The sequence below is a fragment of the Rhodnius prolixus genome, unplaced genomic scaffold (genome assembly GCF_049639745.1).
Source record: "Rhodnius prolixus isolate KJV_2025 unplaced genomic scaffold, Rpr scaffold_1, whole genome shotgun sequence".
Classification (NCBI taxonomy): Eukaryota; Metazoa; Arthropoda; class Insecta; order Hemiptera; family Reduviidae; genus Rhodnius; species Rhodnius prolixus.
The window spans coordinates 24,797,896-24,818,091 of NW_027411581.1; the positions used below are offsets into that span (position 1 = coordinate 24,797,896).

Consider the following 20,196-nt stretch of genomic DNA (forward strand, 5'->3'; position numbering starts at 1 on the left):
AGAGGATATTGTTAACTTAATATCTTAAAGTGTACTGTAAATAAATTTGGGATCTTAGCCATACCAAAAATAATTTGTTTTAACAGGTAGAAGTAGTCTTAACAAAACTTACCTCAACTCAATTTTTACAATCAGCTTTAAAATATTAATTTAGATTCTGATAAGCTTTAAGAATAAATTATTAATTTCGTATCTTTACTAAAGTTTTATGCAACCTAAATTACGATTCAATTTTATTTTGGAGAACGTATTTATGTACTTTGTTTTCATTCAGCTACAATTTTGTACCCGATCTTTCTCTGTAAAAAAAACTTTCTCCGGTTTATTCGCTACATAATCCTGTCTGCTTACATAATCTTTTTTTTTTAAAAAAAAAATAAAATAAAGTAATACTTATAAAGTAAGTGGGTTGAAGAACGGGCAGTGAGTGTGTGTGACATAATGGTGTAGATGTTGAAGCTACAGAGCAGTAGGCTACTGAAAGTAGGGCCAATATACAGATCACATTGCCGCTATGTTCGGGTCAAACTCTCAATAGTGTGTGGCGACTCGTTTTTAACTTATTGCCGATCGCCACAGAGATTTAAACTATTAATTACTCAATGAAATTTCAACTAGTTTTTAAAATTTATTTTCTTTTTTTTTTTGTTTAATATTTAAAACTACATTAACTAATATATAGTTAAACATTTGCAATCAAGGAAAAAATGCAGATGGGATAAAAAAAACATTGACAGGAGACCAGGGCCGGATTTAGATGAAAAGAGGCCCTAGGCTATTCGACTTATTAGGCCCTTTCACCTCCCATTTTTAAGTTTGTAAATCACATGAGAGATAATAAAATACATTACTACTATGATATAAAGGGTGAACCAGTAAGTATTGTCCATAGGCCTACTGTGTGTAGTACATCTAAAGTGGAGTTCAATGACGTATTGGCCAACTTCATATTTTTCACTGTTCTTGAGTGACGTCACTTTAATTTTTTTTCTAAAAACCTTACTTTCTATTTGCAATAAAAATGTTATTACTCAGAAAGTTTTAGTCCGAATTCGATTCTGATGACACGGATAAAAAGACAGATAAATTTTCTAAAAATTGACACCATTTCGAAGCATAAGTTATCCTCCAAACAGCCTCAATCTTCCTCCGAATACTGGGTAAATAAAAGTAATCGAAATTTTTAAGAATACTCATTAGGCCCTTTTGGGGATCATTATCAGACCTAGGTGCTGGCACTTTTTATAAGTTTCCTTGTCTAATGTGGGCTTTCAAACGGTATATCATTTTCCAGGATTCCTTATATCTTCGTATAAGAAATTACGTTTGTTTTACAAGAAAGCACACAACAGTGTTAGTTTATCAAGTTGTTTAATTCATTGAAAACTCTTTTAGATGGACCAGTAGTCAATTTTTAAAGTAGATTGTCTTAAAATAAGGAAGTCAAAGGTTACAAATTGCACTTTAAAAGTTTACTTCTGATCTCTCTGAAAATTTGAGAAAAGGAAATATTTTAAACAAGTACTATTTTTATAATCGAAGGTATACTGGTTCACCCTGTATATCAATACGTTAAATGTTAATATAATATGTTTTTAGAATAGTGTAATTTTAATTTTAATGTGAATGTAGGCCCCTCTTGATCTTGAGGCCCTAGGCTGAAGCCTAGTTAGCCTATAGGAAAATCCGGCCCTGCAGGAGACCAACGAAGATTCAGCCTCTAGCATAATTTCTGGAAGTGAATTAGAGAAAAGGTTTGGAACGAGAGGGTTTTTATGAAAGAAAGGTCTGCTGTGGAATGGAGATTTTTTCAAAAGGATTCTTCAGGATTGTGGAGTCCCTTGAGTAAAGAAATCTTAAAAAACTTTTTACCATATTTTTTAACTTTTTGCCTTATTGCTTATAACTTTTTTTCCCTTTTTTTAAAGGCACATCAACATATATATGCGGTCATTGGTGCTCGGAGCTTTATTCACAGTACATCGCCGGCCCCAGGAAAGTGTTCTTTTGTTACAAACAATATTTTCCATTATCGTACAGTGAGCTGTAAGAAGGTACTTGGAAAAGAAAATATTAGGAGAGAAAAACTGGATTCGAACCCGCGTTCAGTATATGCAGTATATGCATAATCCAGTATATGCTAACCACTAACTATTAAATCCTTCCCTAACTTATTAACTTCTCACAATAATTACACGCAGTTAGCACAATAAATAAACTTTTATTTAATGAAAGCAAATAAATAAAAAGCTACAAAGAGAACGTAAGTTATCCAGAAAAATAAATATTTACAAATTACAGATATTTTATCTATTTCTGACTAGCAGAAATAAATATACAAAACCAAGCATACATACGCAATTATTGCAAAGCATATACTGTACACTATACATTTCAATTTAATAGACAAGCTACGCTATTAGTAAGGCAGTCTCATTACGTGACTGGAGTAGACTTTAGACACAACTTTTATACAAAACCAATAATTAGAAGAAGTTTCTCAATACGTGAATGATTAAAACGTACTTGTGTTCATTAAAATATTTTTACAATGCTTTGCAGCAATTGTCTCATACGCACAATGTTCACCAATTTTAACTATTTCGTTTTTACTTAAGAAATTCCAAAAATGTACAGCAACGGAATCTTTTATCAATAATTCAACAACTGTTTCTGATTTGTAGGGGTAAAAAAACCATTTCCAATTTGAAAAATGCACTGGAAAGAAAAGCTTACTGCTGGTTACAGAAATTCCGCAGGGGCTAGTAATTGGTGTTAACAGCACATTCTGAAACACAATATCATGATCAAAGATAAATTTAAGAAACAGATTTTCATTTTCAAAGACTAATTACCAAATTAAAAAAAAGAAAAATGGTCAAAAATCTTAAATTCAAATGAATTGCAGTTTTGGGAACATTGCCTTTTTTTTGAGACTTAAAAGTAAAGAACCTAGTTGTGGCAATTGGACTATCACCTTTTTAGAGAATCGGAGCTTTTCGAGAAAATCTAAAAGCATTAGTTTTTTAAAAGTGCTTCCAGTTGAAGAAATTAGAGATTGCACTCTAAAACTTTTTTAATGTTTCGGGGCATACTTTAGATCCAAAAATTGACATGATTGCAAATATATCCTTGCATGCACTAATACAATTTACCAGTTAATTCTTAGCGTGTAATCCATATAACCCATCACTTTACCAGTAATTCAATTCCTCTTAAGCACCACGAAGGTACTTTGGTTGCAAAGAATTCAACATAGTCGGTTTTCTCACCCTTTTTACCTCCCTTTAAAGTAAACTATTTACTTTTTAAGGCGAGCAATGGATCAGCAGACTAAAGGAGCGAGGTCTGGACTCTGAACAGAGTGAAGAAAAAGCTCCAGCTCATTAGTTTACGATTTTATCGCAAAATATGGGGAACTGCTTAATCAAACCTGCAGAACTTTTTTTCTGTTACTTAAAGAGCAGTCTTTTTAGAACTGCATGAACCCTTTCCAATTGCTGAACAGCCTATCAGAACCTACGCGAAATGAGTGCAAATAAAGTACTGAAATACTGTAAATCACGCAAGAACATTACACCCAATTGTATAATAATAAATATTACCTCGGAATAATTGCAAAATTTTCTATAAGTCCTCATAAATAATTGTGGGCCATTAGCTGCCCAAACTATGCCATTATAATTGTAGGCCAAATCAATCAACATTTCTTTAACGAACTCATGTCCTTTGCCTTGTGCTTCAAACTGAAAAACTCCATTACTGAGTGAAGAATTTGCCTCTGCTACAATAAAATTCTTAGGCAAATCAACAAACGGCCTGTAACAAATAAATACTAAATAGAAATAAAACCTATACATTGAGAATATGATTTTTCCAGTATTTAGGTTTATATAATTTTTCTCTATTTAACTAACTTTTGAAACAAACTTATTCCAATACAGCACTAAATTAGCATTTCACTTTCGTTATGATTATCATTTTCTGAGCCGCTCGATCTGTTTACAACATTCATTTTTATTTTTAGTAAAGTCTACCTATTCGAGGCAAGTTTGATGCCAAAGTTAGGTTTTCAGTCTACTCCACTTTAAGCCTTCCTCGCCTCCTTTTGAGTTCAGTTTGAAGGTTTCATAATCGATCAACCTCCTCTTTGTTGTCAACCTTTCCATTTCTGCTAGGACTCGGCAGGTTCTTTGATTTTCTTAATGGTTCCTATTTCGCAAATATTCCTCCGCAGATTTCATTAAATATGCAAACACAAAAAAGAAGCTTTTTGAAAGCTTTGTTCCCCGCCATTGTTTCAGACTCTGATGTTAGGGTAAGACATGTGCATGGCATGCGTTTGTAAATACGTTTGTAAATGCGTTTCTATTGGCCTGCAATCTTTCTGACAACACATCACTGATAAACTAACTGAGTAACTATCTGCAGAAAATTTTCATTTAAGTTATTCTCAGTTACATCAATTTTTTTATGGACATAACAAAACTTTAAAACCGACCGTCAGGTCCGCTACGAACAAACATTTTTGCCTTTAATTACATAATAATTAATTAATTTAATATTTTACATAATATGAAACAAGGGAATGTTGGTTATATTAGCAAAGTGTTAGGAGAGTGATTCAAAGTATAAGGAACAATAACATCACAAACACCGCTACCATAATTAATCTAGTGGAGAGGGAAGCCAGCTGCTCAGATCTGGTTCAAAAAATAGAGGGAGAAATACGTTTTTGTTTCGTCCTCTCCATGTATAGATTATTGCATCAGCACCAAAAAAACCTTGGGTTTATCCCACTCAACCACCAGAAATTGCAAAGCATTTACCTACACATCAACATTCCGTAAGCGACCATCGAATTGAGTTCGTAACAGCTTTCTTCATAACCCGAGCGTATCAGCAAAGAAAAGTATTTAATAGTTGAAATAAACAAGCATAATAAATCAGACCAGTTGTATTTCACTCATATACAGGGTGACCAGAGTAATAAGCTCCACCCACTTTTTTTTTAACGGCGGGAAATTTCGAAAAAATAAAAAACACGTATCTAATTAAAACTTAGTCTAGGTTATTTTCAGTGATTGACTCATTTTTTTAAACCCTTGTATCTCGAGATACAGCATCTAACTTTTGTTTTTCAAATGGAACGTTATATTTTTTTTTGCATACTTTTATAGTATAAAAAAAAAAATTGAAATCGGTTAGGTTTTTCAAAAGTTATGGTATTTTAAAATATGAAAAACAAATTTCAGTATAATGTCAAAATTACGTTATTTTTTTTTAAAGAATCTGTTCAAACTGGGCACAATTAACGGATAGGCAAGCCTAAACTCTGGACTCCCACGCTTTGCTCGTAGCAGCACTTATGGTGGCGAAGACAAGATCTAGGCAAGCTAGAGTTATTCGACGTTTCAGATCTCCGACCGAAGCCACGGGATTAAGGTTACTGTACACTTTATTTTTTAGATATCCCCACAAAAAATAGTCCGTTGGGGTTAAGTCCAAAGATCGAGGTGGCCATTGGATGGGACAATGAGTCCCTAAGCACTTTTCATGAAAATTTCTGTCCAGGTAACCTCGAACCACTCTCGCATTATGTGCTGGGCAACCATCTTGTTGAAAATACATATCTAGCCGACGTTGTAGATGAACATTTTCAAGCAGAACTGGCAAAATGTCTCTTAAAAAAAAGTTAGATACCTTGCACCAGTTAAGTTCTCTCTGCAGAAGTATGGGCTGATTAGTTGATTTCCTAAAACTCCACACCAAACGTTTGTACAAAAAACAACCTGAACGTCGAATAACTCTAGCCTGCCTAGATCTTGCCTTCGCCACCGTAAGTGCTGCTACAAGCAAAGCGTGGGCATCCAGAGTTTTGGCTTGTCTATCCGTTGATTGTGCCCAGTTTGAACAGATTCTTTAAAAAAAATAACGTAATTTTGACATTATACTGAAATTTGTTTTTCATATTTTATAATACCATAACTTTTGAAAAACCTAACCGATTTCAATTTCTTTTTATACTATAAATGTATGCAAAAAAAAATATAACGTTCCATTTGAAAAACAAAAGTTAGATGCTGTATCTCGAGATTCAAGGGTTTAAAAAAATGAGTCAATCACTGAAAATAAACTAGACTAAAAATGATTAAATACGTGTTTTTTATTTTTTCGAAATTTCCCATCGTTAAAAAAAAAGTGGGTGGAGCATATTACTCTGGTCACCCTGTATGTATTGTACAATAGAAAGACTGGGGTACAAAAAAGTAAGTCTGATCAAGGGTGGATCGGAAAAGTTTTTTTCCGTTTGGTGTCTAAAATAAGTTGTACTCAGCTATTAAGGGAAAGTGTAACAGTAATTCGATCAACAACTACTTCCCTTATGCAGTATCACGAGAGTTCACTTTTTTTAGCTGATTAATATTCATTCTTCAATCACTACGATGCCAAGGAAATAAGATCGCACGTCATTGTTAATTTGTTACGCAGCCACAATAAGATAGTAAGCGCTGCTCCTAAACGCGTCAGTGAAGTCTATGATTCACTGTTTAGTAAACTAAGTTTATTTATTGAAAGAAATCAGCTGTTGAATATAATATTCCTTGTATATTATAATAAATGTATAATGTATACCTACCTTTTAAAAATGAACTTACTTTATGCTAACAAAGTCGAGATCCAAGTAAGCCCCACCATATTTATAAACCATTAAAAGTCTAGTAATATCTGCAGCATGTTCTACCGGAAAATTTGAACGCTGCAAATCTTCGAATACATGACCAACACATGTTCCTTTCATTAAATCTTCCAATTTGGCATGAAATATAAAGAAATTCGGAAGATCAAGTAAATATTTATTGAATTCTGTAGATCTGTAAAAGTTAACAAAATTAAATTTATTTGTTAGTTTGAGGAATTCAAATCAATTGGTCTCTCAGCCGGCACGGGAAGAACAGGCTCAGAAAGTAAAAATTCGGTATTTAAAATAGTATTGGACATCCACTAGATATTTTAATTAATATCGTTAAAAATTAAATTAAACTGTAGTAAATTTCATCGTTGAACTGATTATAATTGTCGCTTTATTGTAATAAAGATGCTAGTTATCTCTCAGGTATGCACATGAATCTGATGAACATGTTTCTCAAGAGGGACGGAAGTTTAAAAGTATTCAGAAAAAAAGACAATAAGCGAGAACAATAATACGAAAACTTACTAATTAAACTACTGAGCAGTTCTGCATAAAAACAGTTATTTAATCTTCTTTAATTACTAGAGATTTGAAAGTTGAACTTACTCCGATATTTTTATGTTCATGCAGAATGTGTTTCTTCTTAAAGATGTGAGGTGTTTGAGTAAGTAAATGTGTAGGTTTTGATCTCAACATGTACCACATATATAGCCGAGTTGGAATTTACTGTGGGTTCGCTAAACCCAAGTAGCAGCATACAACCAACCTCAGCATGACCTATGTTATGTATAGTGTGTAAATGTTTGTGAGTGTCAGAGTAAATGTTGAAGTGTTGTTAGACTGGAATACCCGGTGGGACGCCAAGCTCCCTGAAGAAGTGGCTAGTCCACTTCCCCCTACGGGGAATAAAAATGCTGTTATTTAAGGTATCAGAAATTTAATACATGAATCACTAAATCCAAATCTCTCTCATATGCGCACATATAACTTAATCTAAATTAATAATTATTAATACTTAATACAATTAATATAAATTGTTCATTAATACTATACATTATGTTTAATACGAAGCAAACAAACCTTTCATAAAAGTCGTTATGAAGTGGACAAGAATGGTACAATATTATTTGCCTAGATGGATTCAACACAGCTGTTGAATATATTGAGCAAGCTTGCCTTCTGTTTATCTTCATCCCACCTGCAAAAGAATGATTTTAAATTATTTGCTATATTTTAAAGGGTTTATTTTGGTTTGATGTTTAAGATACTAATTATCAATTATTTAAACCAATCAAATAGTTAAATTAAGTTAGAGTGGAATTGTGATATCAAAAGAAGACATGGCGGATAAACAAAATTGTTATGTTGCGTCAGGTTTTTTAACTGTTTTTTTTTTTTTTGCAGTTCTCACAACAATCCATTCGCTCTAGCTCTTCGTATGCCCGTACTCCTGGCAACGCTTGCACTGCACAACAATCCGTTGCTTGTGAGGCTCTTCGACCTTAATTCTCGAATAACAAAGAGTATCAATATTGAAAACATCTCTGTTATTTGGCCGTTGTTCGAGATCCACAAAGAAAAGAGGCAGAGTTTGTTTGGTGACTGGGTGAATAACTGGTGCCACATTTCGAACAGTGTAGCCCAGCTCACTAAGTTCTTCCTTTATATATTCGACGGGCACGTTTTGGTGGAGGTGCCTTAAGACTACCCTGTAGGCTTTGTCATCCTCCAATTGGTATGTGTGGTAGTCCGCCTTATTTTGTTTAAGGTACCTGATGATGCCTCGGTAGCTGTCAATTGTTTTTGCGTGGATGACTAGATCTGTTAATCTTGCTTTGCAAATAAAGGCATCTCTTCCCACGAGTTGCGATAATGCATTGCATAAAACAGTATACTGACTGAGATTTTTTACGTAAATAGGAGGTGGCTTGTGGAAACTTTTAATTGTAATAAGCACAATAATTAATCGCGTCTTGCTTTCATTAAAGCGGTCAGCTCCCCAATAGAATTTGTGAGGGATTTGATGAATTGAACAAATTATTTTTTTGGGCGAGAAAAACCTTCTAATTTACAAAAAAACAACAATAATAATTTAAAAAGTAATGAACTGGTAATACTTGAAGTAACAGTGTTATTGATGGCGCAGGATGTCTCAATAAAGAACAGGTTGCGTTTGTCAGGAATCAAATGTTTCTTTATATATAATTCGGCAAGCTCCATATTTTCTTCAACGTGAAATTTACTGGATGAGGCCGATGAAATTTCATTCCAGTAATAGATAGTGCCCACCAGAATCAATAAAATAATACAAAGTTTTAAAATTTTGTTGTTCACTATTGGCCGGAAGTACTGCATTTTATCTAAAAAATTTAAAAAAAAATTATAAACTTTCTAAAAATTATAAAAAATGTTTAAGTAACATGACATAGATAACAATTTCTTTCTACCTCAACTGCAACAATAATTCAGATTTAATTAGTTTTTCCTATACCTTTCGTTGGTTGTTCAGTCAGTCGTTCAACTATTTTCAGTAATTCTTATTCAGTATTTTCAATAAAAATAATTATTAACTAATGGTATTGAATATGTTGCCTAGAACTTGGTAAGTAATAACACTTCAAGTGGAAACCTTCTAGAGTTGGCACTGGAACACAACATTATCTTGAACACACCTCTCTCCCCTCCTACTTCCCACCAGTGGCCTATCAACACCCTAGCACCCTAGATACAGCCCTATTAAAAAATTTAAGACATTTTACAACCCCTTTAAGTCACTCTCTACTGTCAAGTAACCACAATCCGGTTTCATTTCAACTACACCTTACCCCGGTCAAATCTCCACTACCCGCTACTTTTGATTTCAAAAATGCCAACTGGCGTAAATACAAAAACATTATGAATGACAATATTGACCTCCACTGTGTACCAAATAATGTAGTTTCTTTAGAAAAAGAATGTGAAAGATATTCTAATTTACTGGAATATGCCGCTATTAAATCTATCCTGAGAGGACCTCTTGATTTTAATTTAAATCTTCCTGAAAATATCAAGACACTTATACGGGTTAAAAACAAAATCAAGAGTTTGTTTCAAAAGCGTAGATGCCCACCACTTAAAATATTAAAAAATATTTACTATTACTAAATAGACTACAAGTAATCGTTAGAAAACAGGTGCAGGAGTGGCGCAACAATAGATGGAACTGTTACATATATTTATTCGTTGTCGGAGAAAAAATATACCATTATTAGTGACAGCCAGAGTGCGTTGTGTAAATTATCACATACGAGGTGTGTTCAAAAAGTAACGGGAATTTTTAAATTTCGCGGGTTTGGAGAGTCCGATTGTAAATTTTTTTTTTTTTATTATGTTGGTACACATGCCCCTGAAGTTGGATAAAATTTTCAGTAATATTCATTGTTTACTTCTTAAGTGGCAGCCGTTAAGGTTAGACGTGTTTTTCGAGCTTGGCGATTTTTGTTTGTTAAAAAAAATGGATCAAAGAATTTGTATTAAATTTTGCGTAAAAAATGAAATAAAGTGTAATAAAGTGTGTGAAATGTTAATAAAGGCATATGGTGAGTCTGCTATGATTAAAACAAGGATTTACGAGTGGTATAAGCGTTTCCAAGATGGCCGCGAAAACGTTGAAGATGACGAACGACCTGGACGTCCAAGCACATCAACAACCGATGAAAACGTGAAAAAAGTGAAAGAAATGGTTATGAACGATCGCCGAATCACAATCAGAGAAGTCGCTGATGATGTTGCCATATCAATTGGCTCATGCCATGAAATTTTTTCGGATGTTTTGGGTATGAAACGTGTGGCAGCAAAATTTGTTCCAAAATTGTTGAATTTCGAACAAAAACAGCGGAGAATGGAAGTTGCTCAAGAGTCACTCAATGAAGTCGACAACGATGCTGAAACGTGTTATAACAGGTGACGAAACATGGGTTTACGGATATGATGTCGAAACTAAGGCTCAATCGTCCCAGTGGAGGCATTCTGGATCGCCAAGACCGAAAAAGGCTCGACAAGTGCGGTCGAATGTGAAGGTTATGCTCACTGTGTTCTTCGATTTTAATGGCATAGTGCATCATGAATTCTTGCCACAAGGTCAAACAATCAATAAGGAGTACTACCTACAAGTTCAACGCCGTTTGCGTGAAGCAATCCGAAAAAAACGCCCGGATTTGTGGCAAAACAATTCATGGATTTTGCACCACGATAATGCACCTGCTCACACTTCATTGCTTGTTCGTGAATTTTTGGCCAAAAACAAAACTTTAACGATGCCCCAGCCTCCATATTCGCCAGACATGGCTCCATGTGACTTTTTTCTATTTCCAAACATAAAGAGAACATTAAAAGGCCGTCGTTTTACAAGCATAGATGACATTAAAAGCGAATCGCTGAAAGAGCTGAAAGCTATCACAAAGATCGAGTTTCAGAAGTGTTTCGAGGATTGGAAAAAGCGCTGGCACAAGTGTATTGTATGCGAAGGGGACTACTTTGAAGGCGACAATATTAATGTAGATGAATAAATAAATATTTTTTTCAAAAAACGAAAATTCCCGTTACTTTTTGAACACACCTCGTATACACAACCAGTCTGCAGGAATGAATCACATTATCGCAGAGATTGTAGAAACTATTGCCATTTTTAAAGAGAAGGGAGTCTGCATTAATTTTTTGTGGGTAAGAGGTCATTGTGGTATAAAAGAGAATGAAATTGTTGATACACTTGCAAAGGAAGCCACCAATAGTGGGGAAATGGCTAATTATAAATTACCACACACCGATATCAAGCGTATAATTGCAAAAGCAGCACTACAAAAATGGCAGACAGATTACAATAATGGTGATAAAGGTAGATTCTATAAAACTATGGCAGATCAGTTACCTAGACAACCATGGTTTAAGGGAACTGGCACTAATAAATGGGTTGTTACGACAATAAGCAGGCTGAGAGCGAACCACGCGGTGTGCGGATCGTATCTACACAGGATCAACAAAAGGTCCTCTCCTCTTTGCGTAGATTGCAATGAGGAGGAAGATTTCAAACATGTAATAATGATATGTCCACGTTATGTGGTAGAAAGGAAACGAATGTTTGACGATATATACAGGTATTTAGATGCACCATTTCGCTACGAAGACATTATATTCTCCACCAACAGTTATGTGCTTAAGTCGATAGCAGAGCTAGCAATGAAATATGAATGTATTTAGAAGCTATAGCCGAATTAGAATGAATGGAACAAAATGCTTAGAGAAGGATTACGTGATTTTAATTTTGGTTAAGCGAGAAGGATGGCAGGAGCACAGAGTGCTGCTCCATCCATTAGCAGTAGTTTATGTAAATAGCGGTATATAGTAGAATGATGAATGTGTGAAGCGAATGTATTTGTAGGTAAGAACGGAGAGTAAGTGATATTCTAGTGATAAGCACCTAGACGATGCTGGCTGTATGGCGGAAGCCAATGCCAAAAAAAAAAAAAAAACTGTTACATATATCTCTAACCTCGATCCTAAGAATTCTCCCTTTTGGAAGGTTACACAGTATTTTAAGACAACACGCAATAATCGCGAAAACAACCCTTGTTCTCCTTTAATATTTAATAATGTACTGATAAGATCAAAGTGAACCTCATGGAGGCGCCACGGTGGCAGAGCGGTTAGAGGCGAGAGAAGCTAATATGTATTGTGGTATTGGGTTCGATTACCTGTCTTAGGCCTTGGATTTTATTTAATGGTTAATAAAAGAAATTTACAGTAAAGTATGTTTGCTAGTCGCCTCCGTCCACGACACCTAATTGGTAGTTGGACGTTAAGCCCCGCCTGAAAAAATAGGCGATTACTTTACTAAGTGAACCTTATGGCTAATTTCTTGGAACAGGTTCATAAGCAAAATAATGACGTAGGGGTGCCCTCTCATCAAAGAAAAATAGAACGTAAAGTAAATACCTTTTTCAGGAACTGCCATTACCTGCCCTCCAAATGTAATCTTACTTCCCTTAAAGTAGTCAATGAAATCATTAAGTTGATGAAAAATAAAAAATCACCCGGTCTCGACAATATCCAAAACATTCTTTTGAAAAATCTATCCCGCAAAGCTATCGTATCGTTAACTAACCTTTTCAACAAATGTCCCATCTTTGGATATTTCCCCGCCCTCTGGAAAACTAATTAAGCTAAAGAACTAGTAGGGAAAGTCCTCCACCTCTTTGGTATAGGAGGTTTCATCTACTAGTGGCAAGGGGATGGCACAATAAGCCTTTTTTGGCTGCGGTGCCGTGGGGCATAGGTCGCACCCCGATAATCTAAGCTAAAGAAAATATTCAACAAAATTAAGTGGGGGCAGAATGGAGGAACACAAACTATATTTTCCTACTTTTGATAATCTGTAACGTCGAATCCAGTTTATGTTAGGGAGTATTTGCTTTTAAAATTTCTTCTATTCAAAAATGCCAGCCTTTCTGTATCAATTATTGTTGATCAGAAGTTCCATTTTGCTTTAAAAAGTATTTTTAATTAATATTCTCCAGAGTTTTTGAGTTCAGTGTGAATAGCTCTGCACAGCTTCAACCCTACGCTTAATAGAGCAGTGATTGTTTTGTATGGGTGTAAAAGTGGAAGTAGTAAAAACTGCTTCATCAGATATTATTAAAATGGAATTCTCATCTATTTAAAATTCTTATAAAAGGCTACGGATCAGTCATCTGCTCCACAATCATGCCTCTCATTGTGACAAACTTGGCCAACCGAAAGCCTTCAGACATGTTTTTAGCCAGATTATTCATTTTACATCTTTGGCTTAAATCTTTCATCGCGAGTGCATACGGAATCCACTGTAACTGGTTTTTCTTTACTTAGAGAACCAAATACTTAGCTTTTTGATCATTCTTATAGTACTAGGTTTTTACTCGCTTTGGCGAAATACAAACTAAAGTTTTACCGAATAGTTTTTTCAAGTTATGGGAATTATCTAATTCAGACGACCTTTACTTTCATAAAATTTAAAATGAGAACAGGAAATCTTTAAACCTATTTATAATAATTGATTACAAATAAACTAAAAATATTGCGAAATAAAATGGTTTGGGAACAAAAAGTAAGTAAAGTAAACGCCTATTTTTTCAGGCGGGGCTTAACGTCCAACTACCAATTAGGTGTCGTGGACGGAGGCGACTAGCATACATACTTTACTGTAGATTTCTTTTATTAACTATTAAATAAAATCCAAGGCCTAAGACCGGGAATCGAACCCAGTACCACAATGCATATTAGCTTTGCAGGTCTCGCCTCTAACTGCTCGGCTACCGTGGCACCTTGGTTTGGGTACAATATTTTTGTCAAATTCAGATCTCCTAATAGACAATTAAATCTATTAGGAAACAGATATCTTTAAAAACTAACAATTAAAGGAGAAGAAAACTGATAATTATAGAAGCGTAAGATCGAAGAGAATGTTTTCATACACCTACATGTACCTTAGATAGATACTCAGGTATATGAGACAATAAGGAGCGGAATCCTGGGTAAACGTTTGTTTTTACTAACATTTGGATACAAAGTAGGAGATACGTATTTGAATATGTACATCTCTTTGCAGCTGGGAATTTATAAGCGGTAAAAATTGAAACGCCAAAAAAACCAGAGAGGAAAACTAGCAGTTAAAAATGAAACTTGCCACAAACGAAGTGCGGTTAACAAATGCAAAGTTAAGAAATGCTTACTTACTAATCAAATAAAAAATAACCTTATCAAAAAACCTTAAAATCTCTTCCTAAAGGAAGTATAAAGCAATTAAGAGTAAAATTAAGAGAAGTTAAGGTTCACTCACTTTTATGGAAATCCAAGTAAACAGCCCTCAACGTGATATGCCGCCTGCTCAGAAAGGTTAACGCTAATTAGCGTTATAATTATATTGCGGAAGTTAGAATTTCAGCGACGAGTTCAATAGCATCGGTGTTAATCGCGTTAGTAGGTTTATCTTTTGTACGAAAATGTTGTCGATGGATGAAACCCGGAATCCCTAGCGCTGTGTCAACTCAGTACAATTACACAGTAGAGAAACGTTTGTTTTGTACCATTTCGATTAATTAGAATTATGTGAATTGAGATCCACGTATTTAAATTCGAAAATTGGTTATAAATAAGTATAAATCAAGTAATTATAAATCTTACCTGTAAAAAAAACTTACACCCCGTTAAAAACTAAATTTAAAAATATTCGTGAATATTTAGTTTGAAAATATGGTTTGAAGTTTTAATAGTTTTAAACGTATATATTACATTACACGTATTGTGGCACTCATATCGGATAGTGTTAAAATAAGGGAATCATTAGAGTCTGTTATCTGACCTGATAACATTGCCGAAAAGTGTTAGTGATAATGATTAGGTGTGGAAATAAATTGTTTACCTTTTGAATCCAGATCCTTATTGAAGATATAATAATAAAAATAAAAATAAGAAGAATAAGCCCAGTTATATTAGGCATTCACAACAAAATAACACCAAAATTCATTCATTAGAATAAAACAAAAGAAAGATTGAAATAATAATTGTTCATAGCAATTAAACTTGTGAACAATAAAACTTAGTACCAACAATGTTTTAGATGATATTGGCGGAACGTATCAGATTAAAGGCCCGCCCGCACCTTTTCTTTAAAGATTAGTTTCCAGTAAGGCGGCCTTAATGCCTACGCCACTGCAACCCATATGGATCTATTCTGGCACCCACTTCTCTAGAGCTCGTCCTCTGTCCGTTTGATCAGACTCTTAATACTGCAGAGCGGCTCTTGGGTAAAGCTCTCGGGCCTTCGTTTTTCTTCCCCGTGGAGTAACATCCAATAGCCAGACAAGCCCCTGGCACTGCCACAACACGTGCAGTGCCATTTCCTCCTCTTCCTGACTGAACCTACAGAGCCTATCATCCGCCAGACTCATGCGATGCAAGTGTTTTATGAGCCTGCAGTGGCCGGTTAATAGTCCTACAATTATCCTTATAGCCCCACGGCGCTGACGGATTAATTCTGCAGTCAGCCTTGGCGAATAGCCCATAATGAACTCCTTCGCCTCTCTCTGCTCGGTGATGGACAACTACCATTCTTAAAACCTACTCTGCACCTATAATTCGATAGCCGTTCTCTTAAGGCACTTGGAGACCCCAAAATAGGGCTTCGGGCCAACGAAATCTCCAACTTTTTTTAAAGAGCCTTCCTAAAAAAAAAACTTGATGGAGAGAGGTTGGATAATAGAGACGATAACCTATTCGAAGTTAGAGAAGTCGAAATATTCACACCAAAGAGATTAATCTACCTCTATCCGAAACGGTCACGGATATTATAAACATGCGTGCTACAATGAATCAAAGCTTTAATTTTTGCTAGCTTGTACTCAGAGGAAAAACTGTAACATGGTCAAATTTTTCAAAATTATGTTTTCAACAAAAACATATAGGTATATATTTGGTGTCCTGAAAGTAAGAAAACAAAAGTTTTTATTGAATATTTTTTAGAGAAGTGTTTTAACAGATATCTCTAAAATCAAAAGTCGCTGGTTACTCTTAATTTGGTATTCCACATTGGTTCTACTATCGCATTCAATAGCCATGATTCTACAACCAAAAATGCTAAAATAATAATAATAATAATAATAATTCTATATGAAAAATTTATTCATTCTTTATGAACCTGTAAGTACGGAGTCGAAAAAAGCAATGACTCTGGAATTTAGTAAATAAGCACTGCACGATAGTAAAGGGATTCAAAAATCATGCTGCAAAAAACACTAAAAATGAAATAAAATTAAACCGGGATTGGTAGAAATCACAATAAAACTCCTTAACAAAAACTTACAGTTTAAAATGTTAAGTATAAGGGTTGGTTAAACGCCAAAAGGTACACAAATCAGCGAGTACCCATCATTTCATGAATAATTCATTGATATCATTTAAGTCATTTTACTGCATTAACTTTTCATTAATTTGTTTTAGAATTTATTAGATGTCACACCCTTACACTGGTCCCTTCATTTATTTATTTTTTGTGAAAATAACAAAATGTATACTTTATCTTCATAATTAAATAGAAGCTTTATTTCAACTCTATTCCAAATTATTCTTCTGATTTATCTTTATTATACCCTTTATCTGTGTAATCACATACACAAGCACATTAAAATAGAAAAAAGACTATTGTTGGTTACTATTTAAATTTGAATCACGAAGTTAGAACAAAATTTGAATCTTTAATTCGTCTAACAGAAGTATTCGAGAGCACAAATAACATACAATTAATAAAAAGTAAATTATTCAACAATAATTATTGATTTCTCTATTGTAATTTACATTAGTCCCTTTAATTGAGTACTTGTAGTAAAATACTTTAATAATTAACTGTCCTAAAAATGTGCATATCTGGAATATTGTGGTCACTTTGGGAAGAACACCTACATTAAGAATGTGGTTGAAGGAAACTATATTATTTCATATTAACTTTATTAATTATCACCTATTATTTTTAACCTTTGACTACTACATAAAGTAACAATCACTTTAATCGAATAATGAACTTGAACCGACGATTTTTATTTAAAAAATAAATAAATAAAATGAACGTATAACATTTTTCTCTTTAACTTGTGATTAATAGTTTGATTGTTATAGATTAATAGATATTACAGGCAATCTAAGTTAAATGGTGTTCTGCTTGAACAAATAATTTGTAGATGAAAATGGCCAGCATAAGGGTCTGTGATGTCTAATAAATTCTAAAAAAATTTAATGAAAAGTTAATGCAGTAAAATTTCATAAATGATATCAATGAAGTACATATTAATGAAATGATGGGTACTTGCTGATTTGTATACCTTTTGGCGTTTAATCAACTTTTTAAACTGTAAGTTTTTGTTAAGGAGATCTTTGTACCTAAAGGGATAGATTTCCCTTTTTGCTTAACAGATTTTCTTAACATTTGTAATGACCAATACTTTCATTATAACCTGATATGGTGTTAAGTCAGACCCGTAACTACCACTGAAAAGATCTTTTAAAAAAATGCTTAGAGTTGCGGTCCCAAAAGAATCCACAAATAAAATCTTCTAGAAAAAAGTCTCGAATAAAATCGGAAGGTATTTATACGTAAATAACAAAATTAAACTGTGATTTCACTACTTCCTTTTAAGAGTATTAAGAAAAATTAAAATGCGTTTACAGTACTTCTTTCTAAATGGCGAAGAGAAATTAAACTTCAAAAACGCACGATTGCATTACTTCCCTTTAGTAGCTGTAAGTGGGTCATTCTTAAGTGAGGCAAACTCCGTTTCTAATGATAACGTCGAGATCCACAAAAGCTTTATCCTCATAACATTTCGAATCGAATGAAAAATTATCAAAGTTGGGTGTTTTCCAACGTTACGCTTTTTCGTGCGCTTTTTGACGTTCAACCCTTGTATAACTGTCCTACCGGACTGTTTTAATTAAAGGAAATATATGTAGAGAACTATCCAGCTTAAAAAGCGCACCGTCTTAATTAGAATAAAATTAATTCAAGGTAGTTCACGTATCGTGTTTTGAAAATCATGTTAAATAAAATTTCTAAAGAAAAATAAAAAGCTGTAAAACCTGTTCTCTAATACTAAGAACATTTTTTTCATTTATTCTTGGTCAATTTTGAGAGAATTGAGCAGCAAATGATCTTTATTTTTGTCTAGTACAAAAAAAAAATCATTAATCATTTTAAAATCACAATACTAGTGACCTTGTTATTTTAAAAGTTAGCATATAACCACAATAAATTTAGTGTTTTCTTAGTAGAAAACAATAAATTCTGGACATCATATTACATAACTTAAACAGGCAAGTATAAAGCAAACGAATCAATATGAACAAATCTGTGTGAAAACACCTTTCTTTTGATTTCAGCAAGTCGTATTTCTATTAAACTTACACATTTTTTTTCCTTATTAAATAAATGTTTGTAGCGTAGATAAATTCTGAATATGTCTTTATACGGAATCGCGATATACCAGTTCTCACAACAAAGAAATAATAGTTATCTGAAAAGAAGTTTAAACAAAATAATTCCACTTAAGTCCAAAGTATGCTACTTTAGATCGGAGAAGAAAATAAGTAAAATTAACAGATGGTAAACAAAAGACGGTCAATAATTTTTACAAAAAATATGTTCTAAAAAACCGCATAGAAAAAAATATATATAGGTATATAATTCAAATACTTGAATAAAAAATTTAAGTTATATTAAATTCTTATAAACATTATTGAGTAGGTAAAACATTTCATTACACTGATTGCAACTTGCTAGGGTAGCCTACCTCAATACAGGTGGAAAGACAGAACAACATTCAAAAATGGCACTTCCAAAAACGACCCAACACCTCAATCCCATTATTCCTGGACATTTTTTTTAGAAAAATGTTTTAAGAATATTTTAAAGATCTACATACAAACAATTATTACAACAAGATTCGTTGTAGAGATATTCGAGACAATTCTAATAAACCGAGAAATTGTACTTCCGGCTGACCGATTTCAACTAAAACCTTAGTGTAGCGTCCTCTGTTGGCACATATGTAAACCAAACATCAAATTTGAATTACCAGTTTTTGAATTATGGTAGATTTACACACTCCTGGACCATGTTATAAATCCACTTTATCTATAGCAGAGGACCTCGGTGAACACTTAAAATCAAAAATCTGAACGAGATTACAAAATTTATTTTACTACAGCAGAGTAAAAGAAAGTAAAGGACGGTGACAATAGAGATTGTCTATAGTACTGGATAATTCAGCAGATTTTTGCTGTTTTGACATAAATTATTTCCCTATTTCTTACCTGTTTCGCATGTACACAAATTTTTCTCATTTATACTAATGATGGATGATTAAAATAAAACTCCGACGATGAACTACAGCACGCTATAAGGGAATAACATTTGGTCTGTTGTTAAGAAATCACAAAAACACATGTTTTTAATAAAAATAAATAAATTGAGATTTATTATTGCTTTTAAGTAAAAAAAAAAAAAAAAATTAAAATTTCCGTTTACTTACAAGATATAAATAAAAATTATCATGGCAGTGAAACTGATTCGTGACCAAGTAGTACATATCTATAGGTAGGAAGCGTTCAACTAACATCAATGAATCAATCAGAGAGGTTAAACTTTAATGGCTCCTTTTCCTAGAGGAGGGATTGCTGATTTGACAGTAATGTACTGCTTCTGTACGCCTATGAAACACAATGTGAAAACATTTTTGTGTTTCATGCGTCCGAGCATTCCTATCTCTCTCTCTCAAGAAAACTTTGATTTTCACGAATTCTAAGAAATCTAATCATTTAATCCTCTGAAGATGAATGAAAATCCCAAAACGTAATATGGGCGTTATGCAGCATTTTATTTTGTGAAAACTCCAGCTTATTCGTTGCAATCCATGCATTTGGGGCAAGCCGTATAGTTCAGTAAT

General features: G+C 33.6%; 1 protein-coding gene across 7 annotated transcripts in view; it reads right to left on the bottom strand.

Moving 5' to 3' along the window:
• Positions 1-2,201: 2,201 nt before the first annotated feature.
• The window catches only part of LOC141458042 (lactosylceramide 4-alpha-galactosyltransferase-like), a 34,296-nt gene continuing 16,301 nt past the window's right edge, over positions 2,202-20,196 (bottom strand). For 5 of the 7 annotated variants that reach the window (XM_074135563.1, XM_074135595.1, XM_074135568.1 and 2 more), the window contains 5 exons: positions 8,812-9,054; positions 7,775-7,892; positions 6,660-6,875; positions 3,606-3,819; positions 2,202-2,788 (listed from right to left, as the gene is read on the bottom strand). In XM_074135563.1, the coding sequence (XP_073991664.1) occupies positions 2,516-2,788; positions 3,606-3,819; positions 6,660-6,875; positions 7,775-7,892; positions 8,812-9,054 (1,064 nt within the window). In that variant the 3' untranslated portion in view covers positions 2,202-2,515. Of the gene's footprint in view, positions 2,789-3,605; positions 3,820-6,659; positions 6,876-7,774; positions 7,893-8,811; positions 9,055-19,782; positions 19,916-20,196 lie in introns of those variants that run through there. The other 2 variants (XM_074135589.1, XM_074135554.1) reach the window with 2 other exon arrangements.